General features: G+C 42.5%; 1 protein-coding gene across 1 annotated transcript; it reads left to right on the top strand.

Moving 5' to 3' along the window:
• The first annotated feature begins 18,708 nt into the window (after window positions 1-18,708).
• Window positions 18,709-20,353, top strand: LOC137989544 (TNF receptor-associated factor 3-like). The gene is made up of 2 exons (XM_068835340.1): window positions 18,709-18,824; window positions 18,910-20,353. The coding sequence occupies exons 1-2, from the start codon at window positions 18,709-18,711 to the stop codon at window positions 20,351-20,353; spliced, it is 1,560 nt and encodes a 519-aa protein (XP_068691441.1).
• The last annotated feature ends 1,593 nt before the right edge of the window (window positions 20,354-21,946 follow it).

The following is a 21,946-nucleotide window of genomic DNA, read 5'->3' as shown; positions in this document are numbered from 1 at the left end:
GGTTTTCCTTGTACGAAATAGTTGCTGTCACCGTAGCGTTCGAAGTCGTCCATTCGTGTGAAAACAGAATTTCAGACAGAGATTTAGATGCCCTGCCCTTTAAGAGCAAGACAGCTTTTACAAAACTTTCGGAGTGGAAACTCGTTGGTCATTTTTTTGACTTTGAAAATATTACCAGGACTCTAAGTCCTAAGGAATATAGGTGGAATCGTGAACGTGTTGGCTAGAAAGTCATTTGGGATCTGTCTAGTTGATTCTCTGTTTGATCTCGCAGTCATGAAAAGATTTAAAAATAAAGATTACCGTGGCCTTAACAAAATGCACGTGTACGTCTTTTCTTTTGTGGGGTGAAGCGATTCTCGCACTTGACATCCAAGCGATCGTATTAATATTATAATACACACCTGAATTATCCGGATAGTCAAACTCCGGTGCAATTGCACGAGCAAAGTAAATCAAAGTTTTGGTTTGATATACACTGATCAAACAAAGGGACACACCCACATACAAGCGATATACGTGACCCCCTAGTTAAAAACATTCATTTAAAAGTACTTTCACATTTTGTTGGTATTTATATTTCACCTTTTTGCGCTCACAAGACGACAATCTTCTATACATTTATTTTACAAGTCCTAATCAATTTACACAAACGAACAACTGTAACATTTTTATTTGTAGCCACGCTCCGTTCTTATCGTCCGATTCATTTTTGTCCAAAGATAATACAATGCAGGGTTTGTTGAAACTTTTCAGCAAATTCATTCGAAATCAGACACATTTGGTAAGACGACGGTTTTTGTTCGACGATCAACTCCTCGTTCGCGCTTCCACTTGTTCTCACTGTCGCCATCGGTCCTTCGATCAAGTCGTACGAACGTAAAGTCATTCGTGTCTTTGCCGTTAGCCTTCCCGACCTAAAGGCAGACACTATCTCGTGCCATCGCTTTTCGTCGCCAAACAAATCTAGCTTGCTAGCCGAATCCAATAAATGGCGGTTTGCTTTGAATACCAGTATCGCGGGCTTGGCAGTCGTGCAATTCGCCCAGTTTAACGCATGGTCAAAATTTTTGGAAAGGTAAAATCCCTTTCCGCAGCTAAAGTCGCGTTTCTGTCGTCCAGCATTTAAATATATCCCCCTTACTGACAAAATATTCTTTGCGCTTTGGTGATCTGTGCCGTGGAAGAAGACCGTGTGGTATCCATCATCGTCTTTCGGTAAATTCTCCTCGAGGCTTTTCGACAGCCACTCCTTTGTCTCCAAGTTCATAATTTTGACACGGCCGACGCAGTGAAAGTGTTTTCTCTCCTTGGTTTCGTTTTCAACCAGACAAAACCATTCGTTGGTTTTATTACTTTTAAACGGAAACCTCTCCGATGACGGAGAAAGAAGAGGGTTGTACTTAAATTCGTCTGCAATAAAAATCCGTGCCAATTCGCACGCTCGAACGTGTTGTTGCGTGGTTGCTGCAGACGAACGCTCCATGATATTTTTAACGACGTCGCTTGACGGGTCGAAGCCGATAGAAGCAAGCTGTTGTGCCGTGGTAGCGTTTTCGTCGATCGAATCGATATGTTCGCTGTTTTGTTCTAATGACCTTTCGATCCATTCGCAGAGGGTTCTATGGTTGTAGTGTTCTAGTGGCATTTCTTCGATGCCGTCGAGTAAATCGAGGTTGAGTCCAAGAATCCGGAGAACGGTCTTTCGCTCGATGGTGCTTGCAGGTGTAAGAGGCATTGCTCGTCCTTTGGAATTGTACTCGAAGGTCTCACTGTCGTTTAGCGAGCCAGATCTCTAATGATATCGTCTAAAGTGTAGCAAGCTCTACGCCTTACGAAAATCCTGTCAAAAAAAAAAAACAAGTGCATGAACTTGGTCATACTTGTTCGTCGCGGCTGTACCGAAAGGAAAGTTATATTATACGCAAAAATGGGAGGTAACCAAATAGGGGCTACGTCACCGCGCATGCTCATTCCACTTGCGATATTTACAAACCGTGGGGCTGTAAATTCATCATTTTTTTTTTTACCACAAGTGATAAAAGTTGAGACTTTTATCACATATATATTGCATTCGAGGCACGTTTTAAGTGTGGGCTTGTACAACTCTCCGTGCTGGGATGCGTACTCGCTCCGTGTATTGAACACAAGAATGACACCCGTGTTCTGGATCCTCTCATCGACCCTCTTGGTGTCTAGGCTTAGTTTTACGTTGGACGCGAACCACGTCGTACGCATTCTTTTTATTTCGCCCTTATCTCAAATTAATAATGTTTTCGATTCGTGTTGTTGCTTTCTAATGAGATCACGACATTTTGCGCTTGTTTTGCGATATTATGTTGTCTTTGCATGCATGCGTTGTAAAAAAAAATGCTCCTTGGTTGTGTTTTTAAGTTATGTATATCTACAATCTTTGTCAAATTGTTGTCCAAAGTTTTCAACTAACTCAGTTTCGCAATCTTTTTAATTACTCCTTCGAGTTCTTGTGGGTATCTCCTCTTTAATTGCTTATCCTTCTTCGTATCCTTGCAAATGTCTCCTAAGCAACCTTTTCGTATAGACCTGTCCATCTCACCGATCTCGTCTGTGTATCTCCCTAAACTATTCACATTTCCCTGTAGCGACATGACTTTTTCATAACATTGATACAAGGAGAGATCGTTATCATAAAGCAAGGCTTCCTCTATTTCATTATTGCTTTTTCGAAGAACTTCTTGTCGTTCGGTCAGCCATTCGCGTACTGTTGTCAAATTACGAATCGTGTCATCTAAGGCAATCCGACTGTCTTCCAAATCGCCTATTCTGCGACTAACTTGAGAAGCCATGCGCTTTACGGGAAGTATATACCCAAGACGGCCGCGAGTATTGCTAGCGTCGTTCATCGTGGTTCGCGATTGTTGCGATCACTGTACAGAAAAGACTCCACAACCCATTTTTATACAAGCGGGCCGGAAAATCTATACAGGCAAAAATGGGACGTGAAACTACGTCATGTCGTCGCGTAATTTTTACGGGGTGCGCCATTTACAGGCTCGTTTCGTATCTAGGCTTAATTCTACGCCAAGTAAACGATCGATTACGTCGATTTCGTAAACAATTTTACATTCGTTCATACGCAAGGCAAATCACGAGATTGCGTCATCGAGATGACGTGTTTTCTGATTTCGAAGAAATGTATAAATTGGGTGAGCCATTTCACAAACGCTCACAACACAATCGCGCTCGCCAGACGAATTTGCCTCTAACCATGCCTTCAGTTCAAAAGAAGCGAGTTTTGGATCCCGAGACATCGGATACGATGGATTCGATTAAAAGAAAGAAAGTATCGTCAGAAGGACTTGTCAAGGGAAAGATAGAATGTGACATTCCTCGCGTTTCCCGTACTGGCGCACTCTCGTCAGTGACTACAAAGGAAGACAAAGTTGGAGAGGGAAAAATAGGCCGTGACATTCCAGATGCCTTTCGACACGATGTTGCTAATTGTACGGGCATTCACGATGTGGAAGGCTATTTGAAATTGAAGAACGGCTCGAAATGTAGTTACGGCGACGGTGTCATTTTCCATTACTTTCACTTTATGAACAATCACCCAGATTTGATTGCTAAAAAAAGAAAGCGATTTCCCGAACTCGCCAAGAGGTTGGAAGAACATTATCGGAACGTCCTATCGCCTTTGCCCGTGCGGGTTTTTCCGTGGACCTCATCGCTGTGGGAAAAAATAAACAAGGAACATTATATTTTTGTTCTCTATCATACGTTTTTTTTGAGAACCGTCGAATGCTGCGCCCTACATGACCCACAACGTGCAAAGGAACACGAAGACATCATCCGTGAAGTTTGGGGAGATTAAACGTGAACATTCTATTTTGAACTCGAGTTGTAAAGTTTTTCTTGTCGTTGACACTTATATAATAAAAACCACTTAAAAAACATTGCATGTTCTATATCTCGAACAGATCACGAAGCATTTGAAGTTTATGCCACTGAATTGAAAAATATAGTAGTACTATCGGATTTGGACTTGTAACGGACACCGCATCCCGTTAATCAACCGTTTCGCCTCTTATAAAATGCTATCAAAGTTGGACTTGCAACGAGCATGCTTCGAGTGATTCGTGGGCGTGACCGTTGCGTTTAGCGCACGCTTTAGGCTACGCCCATAAGTTACTTGGGGAACCATTTAATGGGTGTTAGCGCACCTTTGCACTCTTCGTCCGGTTCAGAGTTTTCAGTGGCAAGTATAACGTCCATCAGCTTCGTTGACTACTTATACACCTTTATTAAAAGTCAATCAAAAGAATACAGTGATCAAAAAAAAATGGATATGATTTGCACAAAATCGTTCAAAGTTCTTTCAAAACGTTTTAATTGCCAATATCACGTCGATTGATCCTGCAAATAATTAATTCAGCACGATTTATTCTGAACCTTGTCTTCACGACACGAGAAACCTTGGAAAGGGGCAGCTTCCGTTTATTAATCAAGATTCTTCCATTGGAAGTTTTGTACCTAACTTTTCCGGGAGAGTGACGCTGCAACCAAGTTCCCACACAACTGAATAAACGGTGGACGTTTCTTCTTGTCAGACTTTGAACGATAACGTCCACCTTCGTACTTCCAAAATAAAGACGGCAGACTTGTGCCAAGAAATCCAAAAAGTCTTGCAAGGTCGGCTCGATCATTTTCATACCCCGACAATACAATCGATAGATTCGCACAAGAGACATGTTGATTTGCTTCAACGGAATCACACCTGAATATTGCTCTCGCTGGGGTCTTCGACAATCCACGCGATATTTGTTGTGCGGCCAAGTGAATATCGTGCCGAAAGAAAAATGACAATCGGAGTATCTTTCTATTTGTCGTGCACACAACAGTCCAAAGAATGGACATTCAAAGTGAAAGACTCGTAGAGGAGAATTACAAAAACTCAAATACCACGAATACAGTTGGTCTAGATCGAAGATATCTCCGTGGTAGTTCATCCAACCTTGAGCCATGATTGTGGAGTTTGAAACTCGAGTGGATGGGCGGGGTGGTGAGACTTCGGGTGCCGTTTCCCTGTACCAACCGTGTGTTTCCGAGGACGCGTTCGTCGTGTTATTAGACTAGTATTTCGCCTGTGCCCTTCGAATGAATTGGTTTGTACCAATAAACAAAATACTTTATAAGTAGGATACCTTACAAATTTATTGTTGTATTCGTAATCAAACAAAGACTGAGAAACACATATTTGAATATAAACGAATGCTTTAATCGTGTATTTAACGACAAATTGTAACCCGATAGTCTGACGACACAATGTAGAGTAACCGTATATTTTACACACCATTTTCGAAAGCGTTCGTCTCTCCGCGTGAGTGATGCACCCGCGATAGTTCGTCCACCTTAGATGGCTCGGTCTTTGCTAATTCTTTTAGTTCTTTACAGTATCGTTGGTAGTACTTCCAGGGATCCAACGTAAACCATTTTTTGCAGTATTTGCATTTTTGTCGTGGCAATGACTTCAATCGACGTTGTTCTCTCTTAAGAATGTTAAATTCTTCCACCGTCTGATTGAGAGAGGTCACTAATTTATCTATTTCGTTTGCATGTGGCCCTGTTTGATGCGCATCGTAGATGGATTTCACGTTCATCAATGCAGCACAAGTGCACCCTGTCTTGACTTGACTTGTTTGCCTCGATGGTAGTTTTCGTCGAGGAATTTTTCTTTCGTGTGGCTGATAACAATGAATGCATTGCTTCGTTTTCTCTATGGCGACGCTGAGCATGACTTTCGCGGAACGGAAACTTCGATCAACTTTTTTTACGTATTGAGCATCGCTTTTCGCCAGGTGAAGCAGTTTCAGTTTTCGAACCACCGTGGACTCGGAACGCGTCACTGGCGCCATTTTCACGGGATCTTCTCGTACGGTTGAACTGCTCAGTTTCGTTCCGTTGTGTTCTGTTCGTTGCAAGCAACCGCGTTCGATCCTTATATATCATTTTTTCTTTTCTCTCAAAGGGGGTGGGGTGACTTGTCATGATATGACGCGTTTTAGATTTGACGTCGAAATAAACGTCGTCATCCCGACGCACTCGGGTTTGACGAATGAAGTAATCTTGACATCATTACGTCGTGGTGACCCCGTCAGTGTTGCGTCAGGATCGATGGTCTGGAAATGGGTATGACGACAGAGACGAGATGTAAAAATGGTATAAAAGCCTGCGCGTTTGTACACCGACTTCATTCTCTCTCGGTTGCTTTCAGCAGATAAAACAAGACAAAACGCTAAGTATCGAAAATGGCTCCGAAAAGAGGAAATGCTACCTGCAAAGACAAGAGAATATTACGCCTGGCTTCCACGGTACTATCTCGCGATGTGAACGGCTCTTTTGTCTCAAAAAGAGGTGCCGTACTAGATCTGGTTCGAATATGGTCCAGTGGTCGTGAAGACAAGAGAGCGCAGGTCGATTTGGATGCCCTGACGATGGCCGTGAGAACGATCCGAGATGATTATCTGAAGGACATCACAGAGATCAAGAATTCTTTGAAGAAGGTTCGGGGGAGAAAGCCACGGCCGCGTGTCACCAAGCTATTGTTGGACGATTGCGCCTATGAAGATGACCCTGGTCCAAAAAAGTCTTCGTGGGATTGCATCCGAGAAGACCTGGAGAAACTGTGCCGCTTGGACGTGACGAGCATGACCGAATCCATGCGGCAATGGGACAAAGGACAAGGGCTGGGTGACCCACTGAAATGTTCCATGTTAAAATGCATGTTTGACTGCGACGGTAACATTCCAAAATGGTTACAATGCGAAATGACGGCTTTGAAAGAACTCCTCGAAAAAGACCCAGAATTAGCGAGCCTCATGGACAAACACGTCCAAGACGGCTCGCTGGAGGAGTATTCGTCCATCGCCGAAGAACGCCGGGTGAACATGACCGAGATAAAAGTCTATCTCAATCATGCGATAGTGTATCTGACCATGTGCGAAGGTCTGTCTCTGATGGAGAGAGCACATGCCATTTTTAAATCCCCTGGTATTTTTCTCAGTGGAATTTCTTTGAACCATCAAATGATAGAAGAATACTGTGAAGTGGTGGAAGTGGAAAGTCGAATCGTTCGCCGTCTCGAGAACGTATCTGGTCGTTGCGAGGTAGAGATGGAAGTCGCGCCTTCGCAGGGAGAAACAAAAATCGACGAGACGGATTTCGTCGAATGGGAAAAGGAGATTCAAAAGGTTATATCGAACAAATCGCAATGTTTTAACAAGGAACTGACAGCTGCATTTTCCGGACTACATACGGGACGCCGTTGTGGTCACAGAGTTCCATTTTGTCTTTATCCTTCCCGCATTCGATGCATGTGGCACATTTGAACACAAACACTCACCCACTCGAATTCGCTCGAGTACCATAATTTGTATATCGTTTAATTGACAAATGGGCATGTACAAGATGATAAAATAATAGTGCAACGAAAGAAAAGATAAAAACGTGTCCTTTTTTATCATCATTTTTGTGATTTAGAATTATATCATTAAACAGTGAATAAAGAGCTACACTGGTAATGCAAAATACTGACTCGCGTCATGGGGTGCTCTAACGTTAAATCAACTCGATGCGTGTTTCGACATGTCGATCCGTCACACATTCATCCACGTAACAACTGTTCCTCTAATAAATCTAACGATGTGTCAATTTGCTTAATACATTGGTCTGTCTGATCGCGCATGCGTCGAAGATAGTTGAACACCTTCTTTTTTTTCGAAGGATCGTCTCTCGCATCATTCCAAAGACCGATGGTTTTATCCAAAAAGTCCTTCGTTGTTCCTACACTTCACAAAGTTTGATATGAATGCATTATCGTTGTTGCCGTATCTCGTAATTCTTGGGCGTCATTTGACTCCGAATACATCTGTATTTCGTTCAGTTGGTCGGAGTTTCTCTCTTCCAGTTTGCTAAAGAGTTCTAAATTCCAAAGAATATTTTGCAATGGCGTACAAGGACATTCCGCGTCTTTTCCGTCGTGTTCGCCGCGACAAGTACACAGTTCTGTCATTTAGAGCTATTATCGGTTAACTCGCGCAGTGAAAATGATAAATCGTAAATCTCGATGTTACGATGGGATGATAGATATTGTGATTCGAAACGGTTAATGGTCAAAAACGTTTTCTTGACTACGATTTTTTTTTTGCTCGTGTAAAAGACAAACTTACATTGACAAATGACCACTCGAAATATATCGCACGTCAATTGCCATCAATTACATGCAAGAGAACCATGAGCGTCACCGGTAATAAATTTACACCCATCGAACCACCACCGAAAACCGTGAGAAAACCGTCGCGTCTGTGCCCATTTCACGACACCTCATTGACCGAAGATCAAACCCACGTTTACTGTAAGAAGCACCTCGATTGCCCATTTTGGGTGGCAGTTACGGACGGAGTGCGCGAATGGGTGAACGAATTGTCGCATCAGCTTCACCTCGAGATCAAGGAAGGGCCGTGGTATTGTTTTTGTCACTGCATTGCCAAATTCACGCGGTATGCTGACGCGAACAAGCAAGACGAGAGTCGTTTTCTTTTGACTTGCGGAAAAAAGGATAAAGAATTACAGTGTTCGTTTTCCCAACGGGTGGATCAACCGTGGTCTGACGAGATTATGGCGCGGCGAAGAGAAGAGGACGGTATTTGCGAGGCAATTCCAGTTCCAAGCCTCTCTGATGAAAGACTAGAAGTCGAGTCAAGAAAGTTCACGAAAAGGAATGAATGGATTGCCCAACATGAGAAAAAATGGTTTGAAAAATGACACTCGGGGTAGTCAGAACTGTTGCGTTTGTATCCAGTAAAACATCACGAAAAAATTGTTAAGATTATGTTTTATTTCGTTTTTATTAAAAGGACAGTTACACATTGATATATATATATATATATGGAAATTAGTATGCACGTGTGTTCGAGGCTTCGGCTATCAAATTGATAAGAGTCGGCTGTTCAAATTCGGCACCCCGGCGGTAACCTAGAAAATCACCAGAAAAAGAAAACAAAAAAGATTAACGAGATGAATAAAAACGAGTCGGGACTTGTCATGTCAAAGGGCAATATTTCGTCCATCATCATTCAATCACTATCTATCTAGAATGTCAACTCACCGAAGCCTGCCATCCTCGTATCTTCTACCTCGCGACATGCCAATATTACTTCCAACATTGACTGTAGTTCCTCCTTTTCTCTTTTTATTTCTTTCTTCCACGACTTCTTAACTTTTCCAGACCGTAGACAACTATTATTTCTTTTCGTTAACCACACTACGATGCTGTCTCTTTCGCGAATCAACTTCTCAAATGTCTCGTTGGTGTTATTCCAACCAGGTCTTAACTTTGTTAACATTTCATCCAATCTCGCTGCTTTTTCCTCAAACATTTGACTCTGGGATTGGACGTCAAAGGCACCATCGTCGATGCTGCCTCTTTCGCAAATTAACTCTTCGTCAGATTCATCACCGGATTGGACGTCAAAGGCACCATGGCCGATACTGTCTTCGTCAGATTCATCACCGGCACCATTGCCGATACTATCTTCGTCAGATTCATCACCGGATTGGACGTCAAAGGCACCATCGCGATTGCTTCCCATGTTATCAGAACTACTCACACAAGGATAACCACTCGCACAAGACTGTAATTCGTAGGATATATATTATAACCCAAAAGCGTCTGTATGAAAAACTGAACGCTGTTACCCCACTTATATACAAACCCACACTCCGACACACGACGTCACTTCCTACGTATTCCTGTACGGAAACTACGTTTATTGTGGTGACGTAACCCCGCGATACGTTTTGTGTGCAATCATTTACGAAATTAGACTCTACCATTTCAAACGCTGACGTTGGCGGATGACAATATTACCCCTCCTTTCTAAAGTATTCACTCTACGTAAATCCCAAATGATGCGAACCGATTTTTTGAGTCATCATTTTTCTATAGACTCGTTCAATGCCGTAATAAAAAAAATATATATCATCATTTCCTGAAAAAAAAAAGGGCACGTGACCCGTTTTGAGCTCGCATAAAAGGAACGATATCACTCGTCTAATGCCATAACATGCCGTGGCGAAAAGCCGTGCGAATTATTGACTATTGCTTGGAAAATTTTATCGACGTTTCGTCTACAGGTCCTACGATTTTGTTACTGTTAACTGTTTGTCTCCTTTACGGCGGACCCAGGCAATTATCAGAAATCCTCGAACGAGAAGTCTTTGCAAGGTATGCGACTTGATTTATTCCTCGATCGATGCGGAGACACCTTAGACGGTTTCCTGTTTCACTTGGGTGTCGCAAGTACCGTAACACTTGTTTTCATGTGGATCGAAGACCAGTGCGGAGAATATTATCTACGTGGTTCACTCAATGATGAACGATGAAATTTATTGTTAATTTTTGCTGTTTCTGTTTGCTCGTCTATTTTCCGCAACGAGTGCAACGGCACGATCCGTTAAGTTTCAGTGACACTTCTTTAGTGTGGCTATGCATGTACATTATTGCATGTCATTTACCCGATTCTTTGAGACATCACGCCGAAAACATGGTCAATGATGGATTTGCTTATTTTACTGTGTTTTGTATAGTTGTTACATTTATGGTCAAGCATCCAGACGAACGATGACGAATTTTCTCGGATTTGTTGGAGTCGGTTGTGTGATTATATTTCTTTATTGTCATGTACAACGGGTGCAGTGGAACGTAGACTGGTTGGATTCCAGCATCGCATCGAAAGAATATTCAACGCTGGATTTGCGTGTTTTACTGTGTTTTGTATAATGTGTCAACTGTACTACGAAGCACGACGCTAAAGTGTATGTCACCAAGGAACAATCGCGAGGTGCAAGTCAAGTGCAGCGAATGTGAACTTTTAATTGACTCTGAGTGACTTTGTTTTTGTTCTTTGATTTTTAGATTTCATTTTGATTTATTATTTTTTTGGGGGGCCGTCATCGAAGTACTCGGGAACAACAAATCATGTACGTTTTTTTGTTTTGTTTTGTAGAACCGTCATTAGCATTAAAAACGCCACTCGTACGTTGTACGTAATTACCGTGTCGTTGTTGTTTTTATTGTGGATTTGGACTTGCAACGAACACTGCATCCCGTTAATTAACCCTTTCACTTCTTATAAAATACTATCAAATTTGGACTTGCAACGAGCATGCTTCGAGTGGTTTGTGAGTGTAATCGCTGCGTTTAGCGCACGCTGTAGGCCACGCCTATAAAACAAGCGATGTACGTTCGATTGCTTCGAATAAAGACAGGATGCATTTCATTGCATGCGCGCACCAATTCGCGCGTCTATTCGTTCCAAGGAAACGAATGTACTCGTCGGTATGGCTTTGCATCGTGGCTTGTTGTTATATCTTGTGATTATCGCGATTAATCACTACACCGAAAGGGCCTCGAAATCAATTTTTATACAAACCGGATAGAAAAATCTAGTGGTTTTTACGAGGTGCGTCATTTGCAAAATCGCTTGGTATCCAAGCTTAATTATACGTCGAGCAAATAATAGATTTTCGTCGATTCTTCTGTATGTAAAACCGAAGTAATCGGTATTGTAAATTTGTCGAAACTAGCAGGTTAGCGTGGCTCAGTGGTTATGACGCTAGCCTTGAAATTCAGAGATCCAGAGATTCTGAGTTCAAGCCCCCCCCCCCCCCCCCCTTCGCTCCTCGTTGAATTTAGATCGTGGTAGTTCTCGGTTCGACTTCCCAGCTGCACTTGTAAACGACCGACTGATTTGCCCCGGACTAGTTGGGATTCTTGTTCTTCTGTTCCGTCATTTCGTCGTGTTTCGTTGGCCACGAAAAGCACCCTACGGGGAGTGGTCGATTAAGTATATATCGTATCGTATAGACCAAACGCCGATTCTAATCGTAAAGCTTTTTTTTTTATTTTTTTTACATCAAGAATAAAAACCACAAAAAAAACAAAACACAGCATGTTGTACATCTCAGACGTATCACGAGATAAAATGAAGAGTTTCTAACTTCAGTGTCTTCGAGACCGTACAACTTCCCTCACTTGCCGCCTAATCTGTTCCGTAACTGCTGTTCCATTCTCGGGTCATCACATACAGTTAAGAAGGCTGCATGATACTCGATGAATTCCCAATACGGTCCAAAGCTGTGTGCAAACCATTTTAGTAAGGCTATCATACTCCATTCGTCTTCTATAGACTTCCAGAGCTCCAAGAGATGGTTATACTGGGTGCAAAGTTCCGAACATAATTTCGGGTAGTCAGCTTTTCTGGCATCGCATAGAGTCGTCTTGCTGTAGATGAGCCGAAAATAACGCTCGGTGAACTCGTAACGCTTCGTGTTGCTGTGTTCATTCTTCCAACGCCGATAGAACAGTTTGGCATCGTCATGAAGTCCTATTTCCATAGAAATGGACTCTTTCATGTCTTTGCTTTCGTACGTCATGTTTTCACCGTAATCTTCGAACCACTTACAGGTATAGACTTACTTGCGTGTGACGATCTAATATCATCGCGTGTACCTTTAAATCTTAAAAGCAGGTTCTCCACAAAACAAATTTAGAATAGTGTTTTTTTTCATTCGTCGTATCGTGTACTTAAATTTAGCTCTTTTTTCTAACTAGCTATGGAAATACTCAAAAATAGTTCAGCGCGGATAATTCGTTGAAATGGTTAATCGGTTCTCGATTAAGCTTTAAACTACAATAAAATATCTATTTATTAGATGCGTGATACAATGAAAACGAAAAGTTTCTGTCTCCGGCGTCTTCGAGACCATACAACTTTCCTTACTTGCCGCTTAATTCGTTCTGGAACTGCCGTTCTATTGCCGGGTCAGCACATGCACTCAAGAAGGCCGCATGGTATACGATGAATTCCCAATGCGATTCGTCGAAGTGTCGTTCAAACCAGGGTAGTATGTCCAAAATATCCCATTCGACGTCTTTAGAGTTCCAGAGCTTTAAGAGACAGCAATACTTGCTGTGCAAATCCGATCCTAATTCGGGATACTCGTCATATCTGGCATCACACAGACTCGCGTTTCTGTCGACAAACTGAAAATAACGGTAGATGAACCCATAACGCCTTTCTATGTTGTGTTGATTTTTCCAACGCCGGTGGAACCGTTTGGCAGTGTCACCGAGTCCTATCTCATCAGAAATAGATTCTTCCATGTCTTTGCTTTCGTACATTGTGTCTTCACTTTCGTACATCGTGTCTTCGCCGTAATCTTCGAATCACGCACAGGTATAGACTTACTTGCGTGCGGCGATCTAATATCGTCGTGTTTAAATCTCAGAAGCAGGTTTTCCCAAAAAGATTTTGACACAAGTTTGGTTCGTTTTTTACTAGCGATCTTGTCGTTTGAGTTTCTCGAACTCGTCAGGCTCATTTTATTAACCAGAGAGATACGTTTTTGACGTCAACGAACAAAAAAAAAACATTGATGTCATGTTCGATTTTTCTTTTTTGGAAATGGTATTTGTTTTCGCACGATGATGCAGTAGTTAAAAAAAATAGATGATGTCATACGCTGACGGATGTTTACGTGAGCTGACGTCACTCGTTCGAGTTTGACTAGAACGTAAAATTACGGCAATTATCTCACGATCGGATCGTCAATAGCAAATTATCTCGTAATATTACGTTGCATACCTTCGAAGGTCCTTTATATTATAAAACGCTGCTAAACACTGTATGCAATATAGAACCTCAGTCAAAGCCAGTAGTATCACCATGGGTCGCAGGAAATTTCAAGTTAGGAGTAAAAAGAGATCCGACCGAACGAAACAGCAGCACCGAGACCTCACGGTCAAGAAACCAACCCAACTCGTGGTGAAAATACCGTTGGACCTTTTACCACATGACACTCAACAGCGATTGCCACGACAAACTCAAAACTCGGATGGCTCTGCGAGCTGTCAAATAGAGTCGCAAGATTTGAAAAAAGAAGAGAAACGAGAAGAGGCGACAAGGAATTTAGACGAATGAACAAATATCCATCAATGTGATTCGGGGTTCCAATTATACATCATGCGGGAACGGAGGACAATTTATGTAACTAGCTGGTTGTGTTAACCGAGAAACACTTTTCGAAATACATCGTCGACAAGTATAATAACTCGAAGATTCGTGCACTGGACGGGTGAAGCTTTAACAAAAATGTCTTTTCGCGAATTCTATTAAAATGTTATAACAGAATGTATTTTTGCTCTGATCACTGGATTCGATTCGCGCTTCCAACAAGTTAGGATAGGACCCTCGAGAACGACCTTATGCAGACTGGGTACGAGCAGGCGAGTGGGTGTGGACAGCACAAGGCGGGAGAAAATATACATTGTCCAACTGATGAATGTCGTGCTTTTTTTTTTTTAATGGTTCACACTCAAACTCCAAGAGCATTCGTTCAGAGCTGGATAGTCCGTTTTGATGTGAATGTTTGTGTCTGGTCGCTGTTCCGGGTTGCATCGATCGATCGATTCTCGAGAAAATTCGCAATGGGCCAGACTGATTATAATGTCACGAACCACGGCATAAGACTCAAACAGGCTACCGTTCAATGAACGAATGTTGTTGGCTGTAGAACTGAACGAGTTTGTTTGTTTTTAGTGTAAAAAAAAACGTGAAACTGTGAGTTTCGTTTATTCGTTTTCGTAAAACTTAACATTCAATAATCCTTTGTTTATGCATGTCTTGTCACTAACACGACACGCTTTTTCGATGGATATACGAATGCCACCGAGTGATTTCTTGAGTGTAATATTTCAAATAGGATAAGGATACGAATTTAAATAAATTCTTAATGAATCAGGGATTGATGCGTTTTGGCGCGTTTTAAAAAGAGGCATCCTGTTTAAGGCCTTTCTACACAAATGTCGAAGACTTAAAATTTCTTTGTAAAAAGGACTCAACAACAAAAACATCTGTCTTGATTGCCCATTTGCTCGCTGAGCCAATTCAGATGACAGCATATAATAAACGATCATTTTAACTACACAATCCCTCGATAGCATTGTTTATTTTGCATGATTGACTGTCGCGAGAAGGATTTCGTCAACCCTTTCACTCGTGCAAAGTTTCCCGTTGACGAGTAAAATCATCCCATCACTCTTGGTAGCGAGAGGATTAAAGGGACATGGTTTTTGAGTGAATCTAGTTGTTGTTATTAACCCCTTCACCTCCGCGAGTCTTTTCGTTGACGTGTGACTCGGCGGCCTTTACAAGAGTGAAAAGGTTAAATTAAACAATCTAAAAATTCGACGATTCGAACACCGACCCGCTCGTCGTACCATTATAATTCGATGAATTAAAGCACGTCGAACTAACGTTCTTCTTTTCAAAGAAAGTCTCTTTATTAATTATTATTTATTAACTGCAATTTAAAAAGAAACATTTTTTATCCAACCGAAGTCGTTGTCTTATTTGTAAATAAACAAGTATCGAATGTGAATTCCGAGTTCACACCGGCAATCTATCTAATCCGCTTTCGTTCCCATTTGGCGGCCCGGCAGGGAACTGCATCCAAAAAGAACAAATGGCCATTAAATTCCCATTCGCTCAATATCGTGGTCACCTTTTTGTAACTAAAAGGCCATTCACCTTCCACGCTGTCTCTACGAGAATTTATTATTTTGAACGAAATTACCGCCCCCACGATATTGTACAATTCACAACATGCAAGGGTGTCTTCTGAAAACAAACCGCCATCGAACCCCACGCCTGCTAAACGTCCGACGGCTTTCCTGATGCACAAATTCACGTTTTGACAAACTCTTTGACAGGCATCACTCGCTCATTCATTGGATTAAATTTTCGGATGCTTCTACCATCGTTCGTTACGCCTTGGATTATAACTGCAGACGATTGCAGATCAAACTTAGCATCGCCTAGTTGACGGTTTACATCAAACAAGATGATCGTGCGCCATTCTTCCAGTAGTGCATCTGTTTCTACCAAAGAAGCAGACAGTTCTCTTCTCTTTGATTTGGGAACCAAATGAGCGGGAAAGTCTCTCGGATCAACTATATGCTTATCACGTCTACATACAAAACACTGTAACGAAGAGATCTTTCTTTGAGCCGTTTCAAATTCTTCAACAGTGCGGCATTCGGTCGGTAACTTGAAGTATTTCCTGAGACAAGAGTCGTGTGCATTCTGTCTGCAACACCTAAATTTGACCAATTGGTCATCGGCACTCGTTTGCGCTTCCAAACAGATACAGCAAACTCGGTTTTCGTCGAGTAGTTTAACTTTCTTGTTCGGCGGCTGATCGTCAGTGGCTGAGTATTCGGTGGTTGCAATCCAGGTCACACACGCCTCGAGTTTGGCACCGCAATTGCGACAATCCGCCACATAATCATCGAAGAAACACAAATGATGAAATTTCGTTCCACAACACAATCTGCGATAAACCGGGAAGTTACTGTGTACGTCGGAGTTTGATAATTTGTTTCCACAAAAAAAACATTGGTCTTTCTCTTGGTCTTTGTTCATGGCGAATCGATAGTTTCCCCACCTTTCAGCGCATACAAAAATGGTCTGAGAGAATAGAGGCTGGAGTGACACGATTTGTAACAATTTATTTTTCTGATAATTACAGTGTTAAATTCACATCGTCTCAGATTGCATAATTCGATGGGTGACATAATTACGTAACCAAACTTTATAACCTTTAAAGGGTATGACCACAGTACATTTGATTTTTTTTATCGTTTATCGAATCGAGAACTACTAACTAAGATCCGACTGGCCAAACGTTACAAGTTTAATCTCGATATTTTTACAAGAATTTTTTTTTTATTAATTATTTGGAACGGGGTCGGGAAAATTCCAACATACCGGAAACTATCCGCTTCTTAGTTTCATCGCCTAGGCGATCGACAGCAAATTGAGTCATTTCTTTATAAGCTTCGTCCAAAATGGACAATGCTTTCTCTCTCGGCAACAGTTTTTCGATGGCATCGTCGAAACAGTTCGGAATATCTTTTTCCAATTCCAGCCCTCTTTCCAGGTGATAAGTTCCCAAAAGTGGTGTCACTTTCGAAAAAAGTGTCGGTAGAGTCGTACGCGCAAGCTCCATTCGGCTTTCCGGTTCGTGGATGGTAACGGCTATCAGTTCCAAGAACAAGTTTTCGTGTGGTTCGTCCTTCCACCAAGCGACGTTCACCGTTAACTCCTGACCAGATTCCATCATGACTTTGGGATACGGTTGTCCCCTGAAAGTCAAGCACCCATACACCCGCCCAGCGTACAATATAGGTCCCTCCAAATATGCGAGAGCATTACGAACATCGTGATAACAAACTCTTTTCACCGTTTCGCTTGTCGCCTCTCGTTCTCGTTCTTGTTCCGAGTGTACTCTCTTCATTTTTGTAGGGCTGAGGTTTGCGTTTTCTTGCGTTTGCTCACAACAGATTGTAACTACCTAAACAAACGCTCCGATATTTATACGGTCTTTTCTCCATCTTTTTTGGGTGTCTTACGTCATTCCAACGACGATGCAACGTCATCGAAAAGCCCGAACCCCCTACGCCCCGCAAACTTCACATGACATCACATCTGACTGGGTGTCGGCGATGGTTTGTCGTAACTGCGTAATTTTCGCGATTGCCTCACATCCGACGACATGACATTACGGCGCGATTCGTGTGACGCATTTTCGATTCACGTTCGTCATTTGACGCGTAGAGAAATGTATAAATTTGGCGGTCCAAACGATCCAATGCTTTAAACAACTTCCAGGTTCGTTCTATTCAAACGCAAGCAAGTCCACAAGATACAAAGAAAAAATGCCAAACATTAGAATCACTCCTAAAAGGCGCGAACAGAGGCAAAAAAGTGATGGCTCGAGTAAATCAAAAAAACTCACCCAGAAAAAAGAGCTCGGGCAAACAGAAATTGAAATTTTGAGAGCAGAGAACGCAAGACTTACGAAGAGATGCCTACTTTTGACGGAAAGAACAACCAGGCTGTGTGAAGATTATTCGCGAAGCATCAAAGATCATGCAAAAACATTAGAACAGTTGAAAGCGCTGCAAAAACTGGTTCATCACAAATATCAGAGAGTCGAAATTATCGCATTACCAGATTAACAAGAATATGGAAAGGGAACACCGGACTGTCGAGTGGTGTTCAAGACGAACTCGGCCGCGATTGCACACAAGATTTCCAGAGGCAAAGACGCGAAATGTAAAAAAAAAAAAAAAAAAGAAAAAAAGAACGTTGATCTATTTTGGGATACAATTCATCAGAGAACACTCGAGTCGAGTATTTCATGAACATGACTAAAACAAATAAAAATGACAACCTGTCATTTTGGGTTTTTTGGATGTAGATAAATATTGGATATTATTTACGTTGTAAGTCTTAAATTAAGGGATCTAGAAATAAACGTACCTCGTATCCTTCAGATGTCTATGACCGAGTACATGACGACAATTACGTTACATTACCGATTACGATGTAACTCGATGTAATTGGGGAATTTTTCTTTTTTTTTTTGGAGGGGGGGAGTATCCCGGATGACGTAACTTTTTTCTCATTACGTCCTGTTTCGCGTTTTTCTCCGTTCGTCGTTATATTTATATATAGTTTGCACGAGAAAGGGTATATAGTGAGTCTCTTCTTTTCGCCGAAGCAACAGTCTATCCAGTGTTATCTCTCGAGTTCTGGTTTTGCAAACATGTCCTATTTTGTGGGCGATGTCGAATTCGTAAGTGGAACATTGGATGATTGTTATAAGTGCGTCAAGTGCAGTCAGATTCTTCACGATCCCATGCAATTTCCGTGTGGGCATAGGTGAGTATTCGAGTAAAGTGTTCGAGTCGTTTGAAAATGTCAAAATCGTTAAAAACGGTGTGTATGTTTTTGGGGTATCGTACAGGTGTTGCAGCGAATGTGTAGATGACGTGTTCGCAGCGGAGGAGGACGGTTGGGGAAAGTGCCCGCGCGATCTGCAAAACATTCGACGCAAAGAAGTGTTTCCAGATGTATACGCCAGACGGGAACTGTTCGAGTTCAAGTGCTTTTGTTCAAACAAAAAGAGAGGGTGCGAATGGAAGGGTGAATACCCAAGATTTCGGGAACACTACTCCGTGTGTGCTTATGCAGATGTGAGTTGCGTCTACTCTAGTCATGGATGCGATGCAGTCGTGCCGAAGTCCGAGTTAGCACACCACATAGAGAAAGACTGTCCGTTCAGATTGGTCGATTGCGAGCATTGTGAACTCGAACATCGAGCAAAGGACTCGTCGGATCATCTGAAAGAATGCCCCAGGATTCTCGTGGAATGTCCTCACGGTTGCAATCGAGACAAATTCTTCAGAGAATTGCTACCGGAACACGAAAAATCGTGCCCTAAAATGCCGACGGTTTGCGTTTTTAGGAATGTCGGCTGCAATTTTCGCGGTCCCAGAGAAAGTCTGGACGATCACATCGGTTCCAATGCACCTGAACATTTAATTCTTGCGGGTGATTTTATTGGAGTGGTCCTAGCACGGTTAGAGCTCCACCAAAAAACCGTAGATTCGTGCGTGGAAGCGAACAAGAAACACGAGGAACGATTGTCTGCGCAACAAACGATTGCGACATTGAATAAAAATACGTTATTCGCGCATCAAGAAAAAATGGTCAGGATAGAGGGGAGTCTTAGGCATCTGGAAAAAATTATCGAGCGCCTGAAGAAATCTGAGGTCGGTGGTGATGATGTTAAGAAACAATTAAACTTATTCGACGAACGGTTGTCGATAATCGGTGCAGAAATCGAGGCGATGAGGGGTTCTAGAGACCCCCCGCGATCTTCGCCATCTGGCAGTCGTGAATCGGACCGATTAGATCATCATTTAAGATTACACGAAATACAGATACAAGAGCAAGCCCAGGCTATTTCCCACTTAGAAAACACTTCGTACGATGGAACCTATATTATGAAGATTGACGATGTTCAACGCAGATTTCAAGATGCAATTTCAGGAAAATATACACGGATAGAGAGTCCCCCCTTTTACACTTCGCGGAGAGGTTACCGATGTCAAATGTCTGTGTATCTGAACGGAGACGGAGAGGGTCGTGGAACACACATGTCCATATTTCTCGTGATGATGCGAGGAGATTTTGACGCCATACTTTCGTGGCCTTTCAAACAGAAAGTTACGTTCACGCTTATTGACCAAGAGAAGAACAATGATTATCTGGATAGCTTCAGGCCCAGAGATAATGATACAAGCTGGAGACGGCCCTGTAGTACAAGGAACGTAGGATCGGGAATGCCAGTGTTTATCTTACACGAAAATACGCAAATCGACACCATCGGGTTACGCAACTTGTAAAAAGTCATGACGGATCGCGAGATTGCCTTGGACGAACTAGTGACTACGGCCGACGGTTATAGACGACGATGGTTGAGAGATAAAAACTCGTACTCGGAAACGGCGATTCAAATGGCGAAAGGTCGCACCATCGCTCGGTTTGTCGAGTGTTTGTCATCGTGCGAAGACCAAGGAGGAAACGTATCAGAAGCTTTGCGGTTTCTTCTAGATCACGTTAGCACAAGAGAAAGACCCACTGATTGGGGATTACTGGAAGAGAGCCTGGTCTGCGACACACATGGCGTGTTGTTTCGTAACGATCCGTCTTTCGGTGACAAAACGCCGGCGGGGAGAGTGAGCGACAAACAAAGGTATTCCGCGAGGCCTGATGGTAGTTTACGTTTCTATCCAGTACCAAAGGACATGGAGCTGGCTTTGGGGTCTGTTCTCGATCGTTACAATCGCATGTTTGAAGACTGTAGAGGCTCGTACGGAATTTCGTTGTTTCGAACGTGTGCATGACTGTTTTGTAACTTTCTCGAACTACACCCGTTTGCCGATGGGAACGGGAGGCTTTGTCACATTCTGTGTAGCTATGTCATGTCGTCTTACCAGCCATTTCCCGTATCCGTTTGCGAAGAGAAAAACTATGTCGCGACTCTCGTGTACGCGCAAGACACGGGCAACCTGGAACCACTCGTTGTTTGTCTGATTACTAGTATTTGCCGAGCATGGAAACTGTTTCTCTCTGACGTCGAGAAACGCGAGGATTAGTACGGTTTTTTCTTTTTTTTTTTAATCACTAAACAAATGTAGTTTTTTTATGCGATGTAAGGTATGTCGAAAATAAAACAGAAAAAAATATATATATATATGATGTTGGTCTGATTGCGAACCTCGCTATGGGGCCCGACCCAAACATCCTGACCCTGACTCTGAAGCCTCATCCAGGTGATCTGGTGACGTAATTTGGAGGACCGTGAAGAAAAGTTTTAACGCCCTATCCCACAATTACGTGTCTACCACATTTTCCTGTTACTGAACGAACATTCAAGTAGACCCGACAAGATCTAACCTCGCCTCTGCCAGTTGAATTCGAAAATAAGGCCGCGGGCGGTTGTGGGGTACGGCGTTAAAATTGTTCTCCCCAGTCCTCCGAATTACGTCACCAGATCACCTGGATATGGATACTCGAGTATGACTAAACTGTGACGAATACGATACGTATATTTTGAAGCCGAATTATTTTTTACCCCTGATGAATAGACATATTAATTGAATCGGACACGATTAAATCGTGACGAATACAACCCACATACTTTTGAAGTCAAATTATTACTCACCTCCGATAATTCAGTAGCCCACCACCGAAGAAGCAAATGTTCAAGCACTGTCGTGGTGTTCCCCTTATGTACAGAAGGAGGCGAAGGAAAAGAACCGATGCGATGGGACCCCCGCAATGCCCGAGCGTTGAACAAGTTGAACCGGTTGCTCTAGTATCCACGTCTGTTTCCGGTGATAGCCCGGTCTTTCCACAGTCAAAGTTATAAGGACATCATTGCTGCAATGAAGTGAAGTGAATTCTTTAGACGATCAAAGAAAAAAATCGAGTGT

Source organism: Montipora foliosa, unplaced genomic scaffold (genome assembly GCF_036669935.1).
Source record: "Montipora foliosa isolate CH-2021 unplaced genomic scaffold, ASM3666993v2 scaffold_465, whole genome shotgun sequence".
NCBI lineage: Eukaryota > Metazoa > Cnidaria > Anthozoa > Scleractinia > Acroporidae > Montipora > Montipora foliosa.
Note: the sequence above shows the minus strand (reverse complement) of the source record. Positions and strands in the feature narration are given on the sequence as shown.

What these genes read in the sequence shown, in the direction of transcription:
- LOC137989544 (XM_068835340.1), top strand. Translation starts at nt 18,709, where the DNA reads ATGTCCTATTTTGTGGGCGATGTCGAATTCGTAAGTGGAACATTGGAT. An exon ending in CAATTTCCGTGTGGGCATAG is followed by an intron (nt 18,825 to 18,909) that starts GTGAGTATTCGA and finishes GGTATCGTACAG; the next exon opens with GTGTTGCAGCGAATGTGTAG.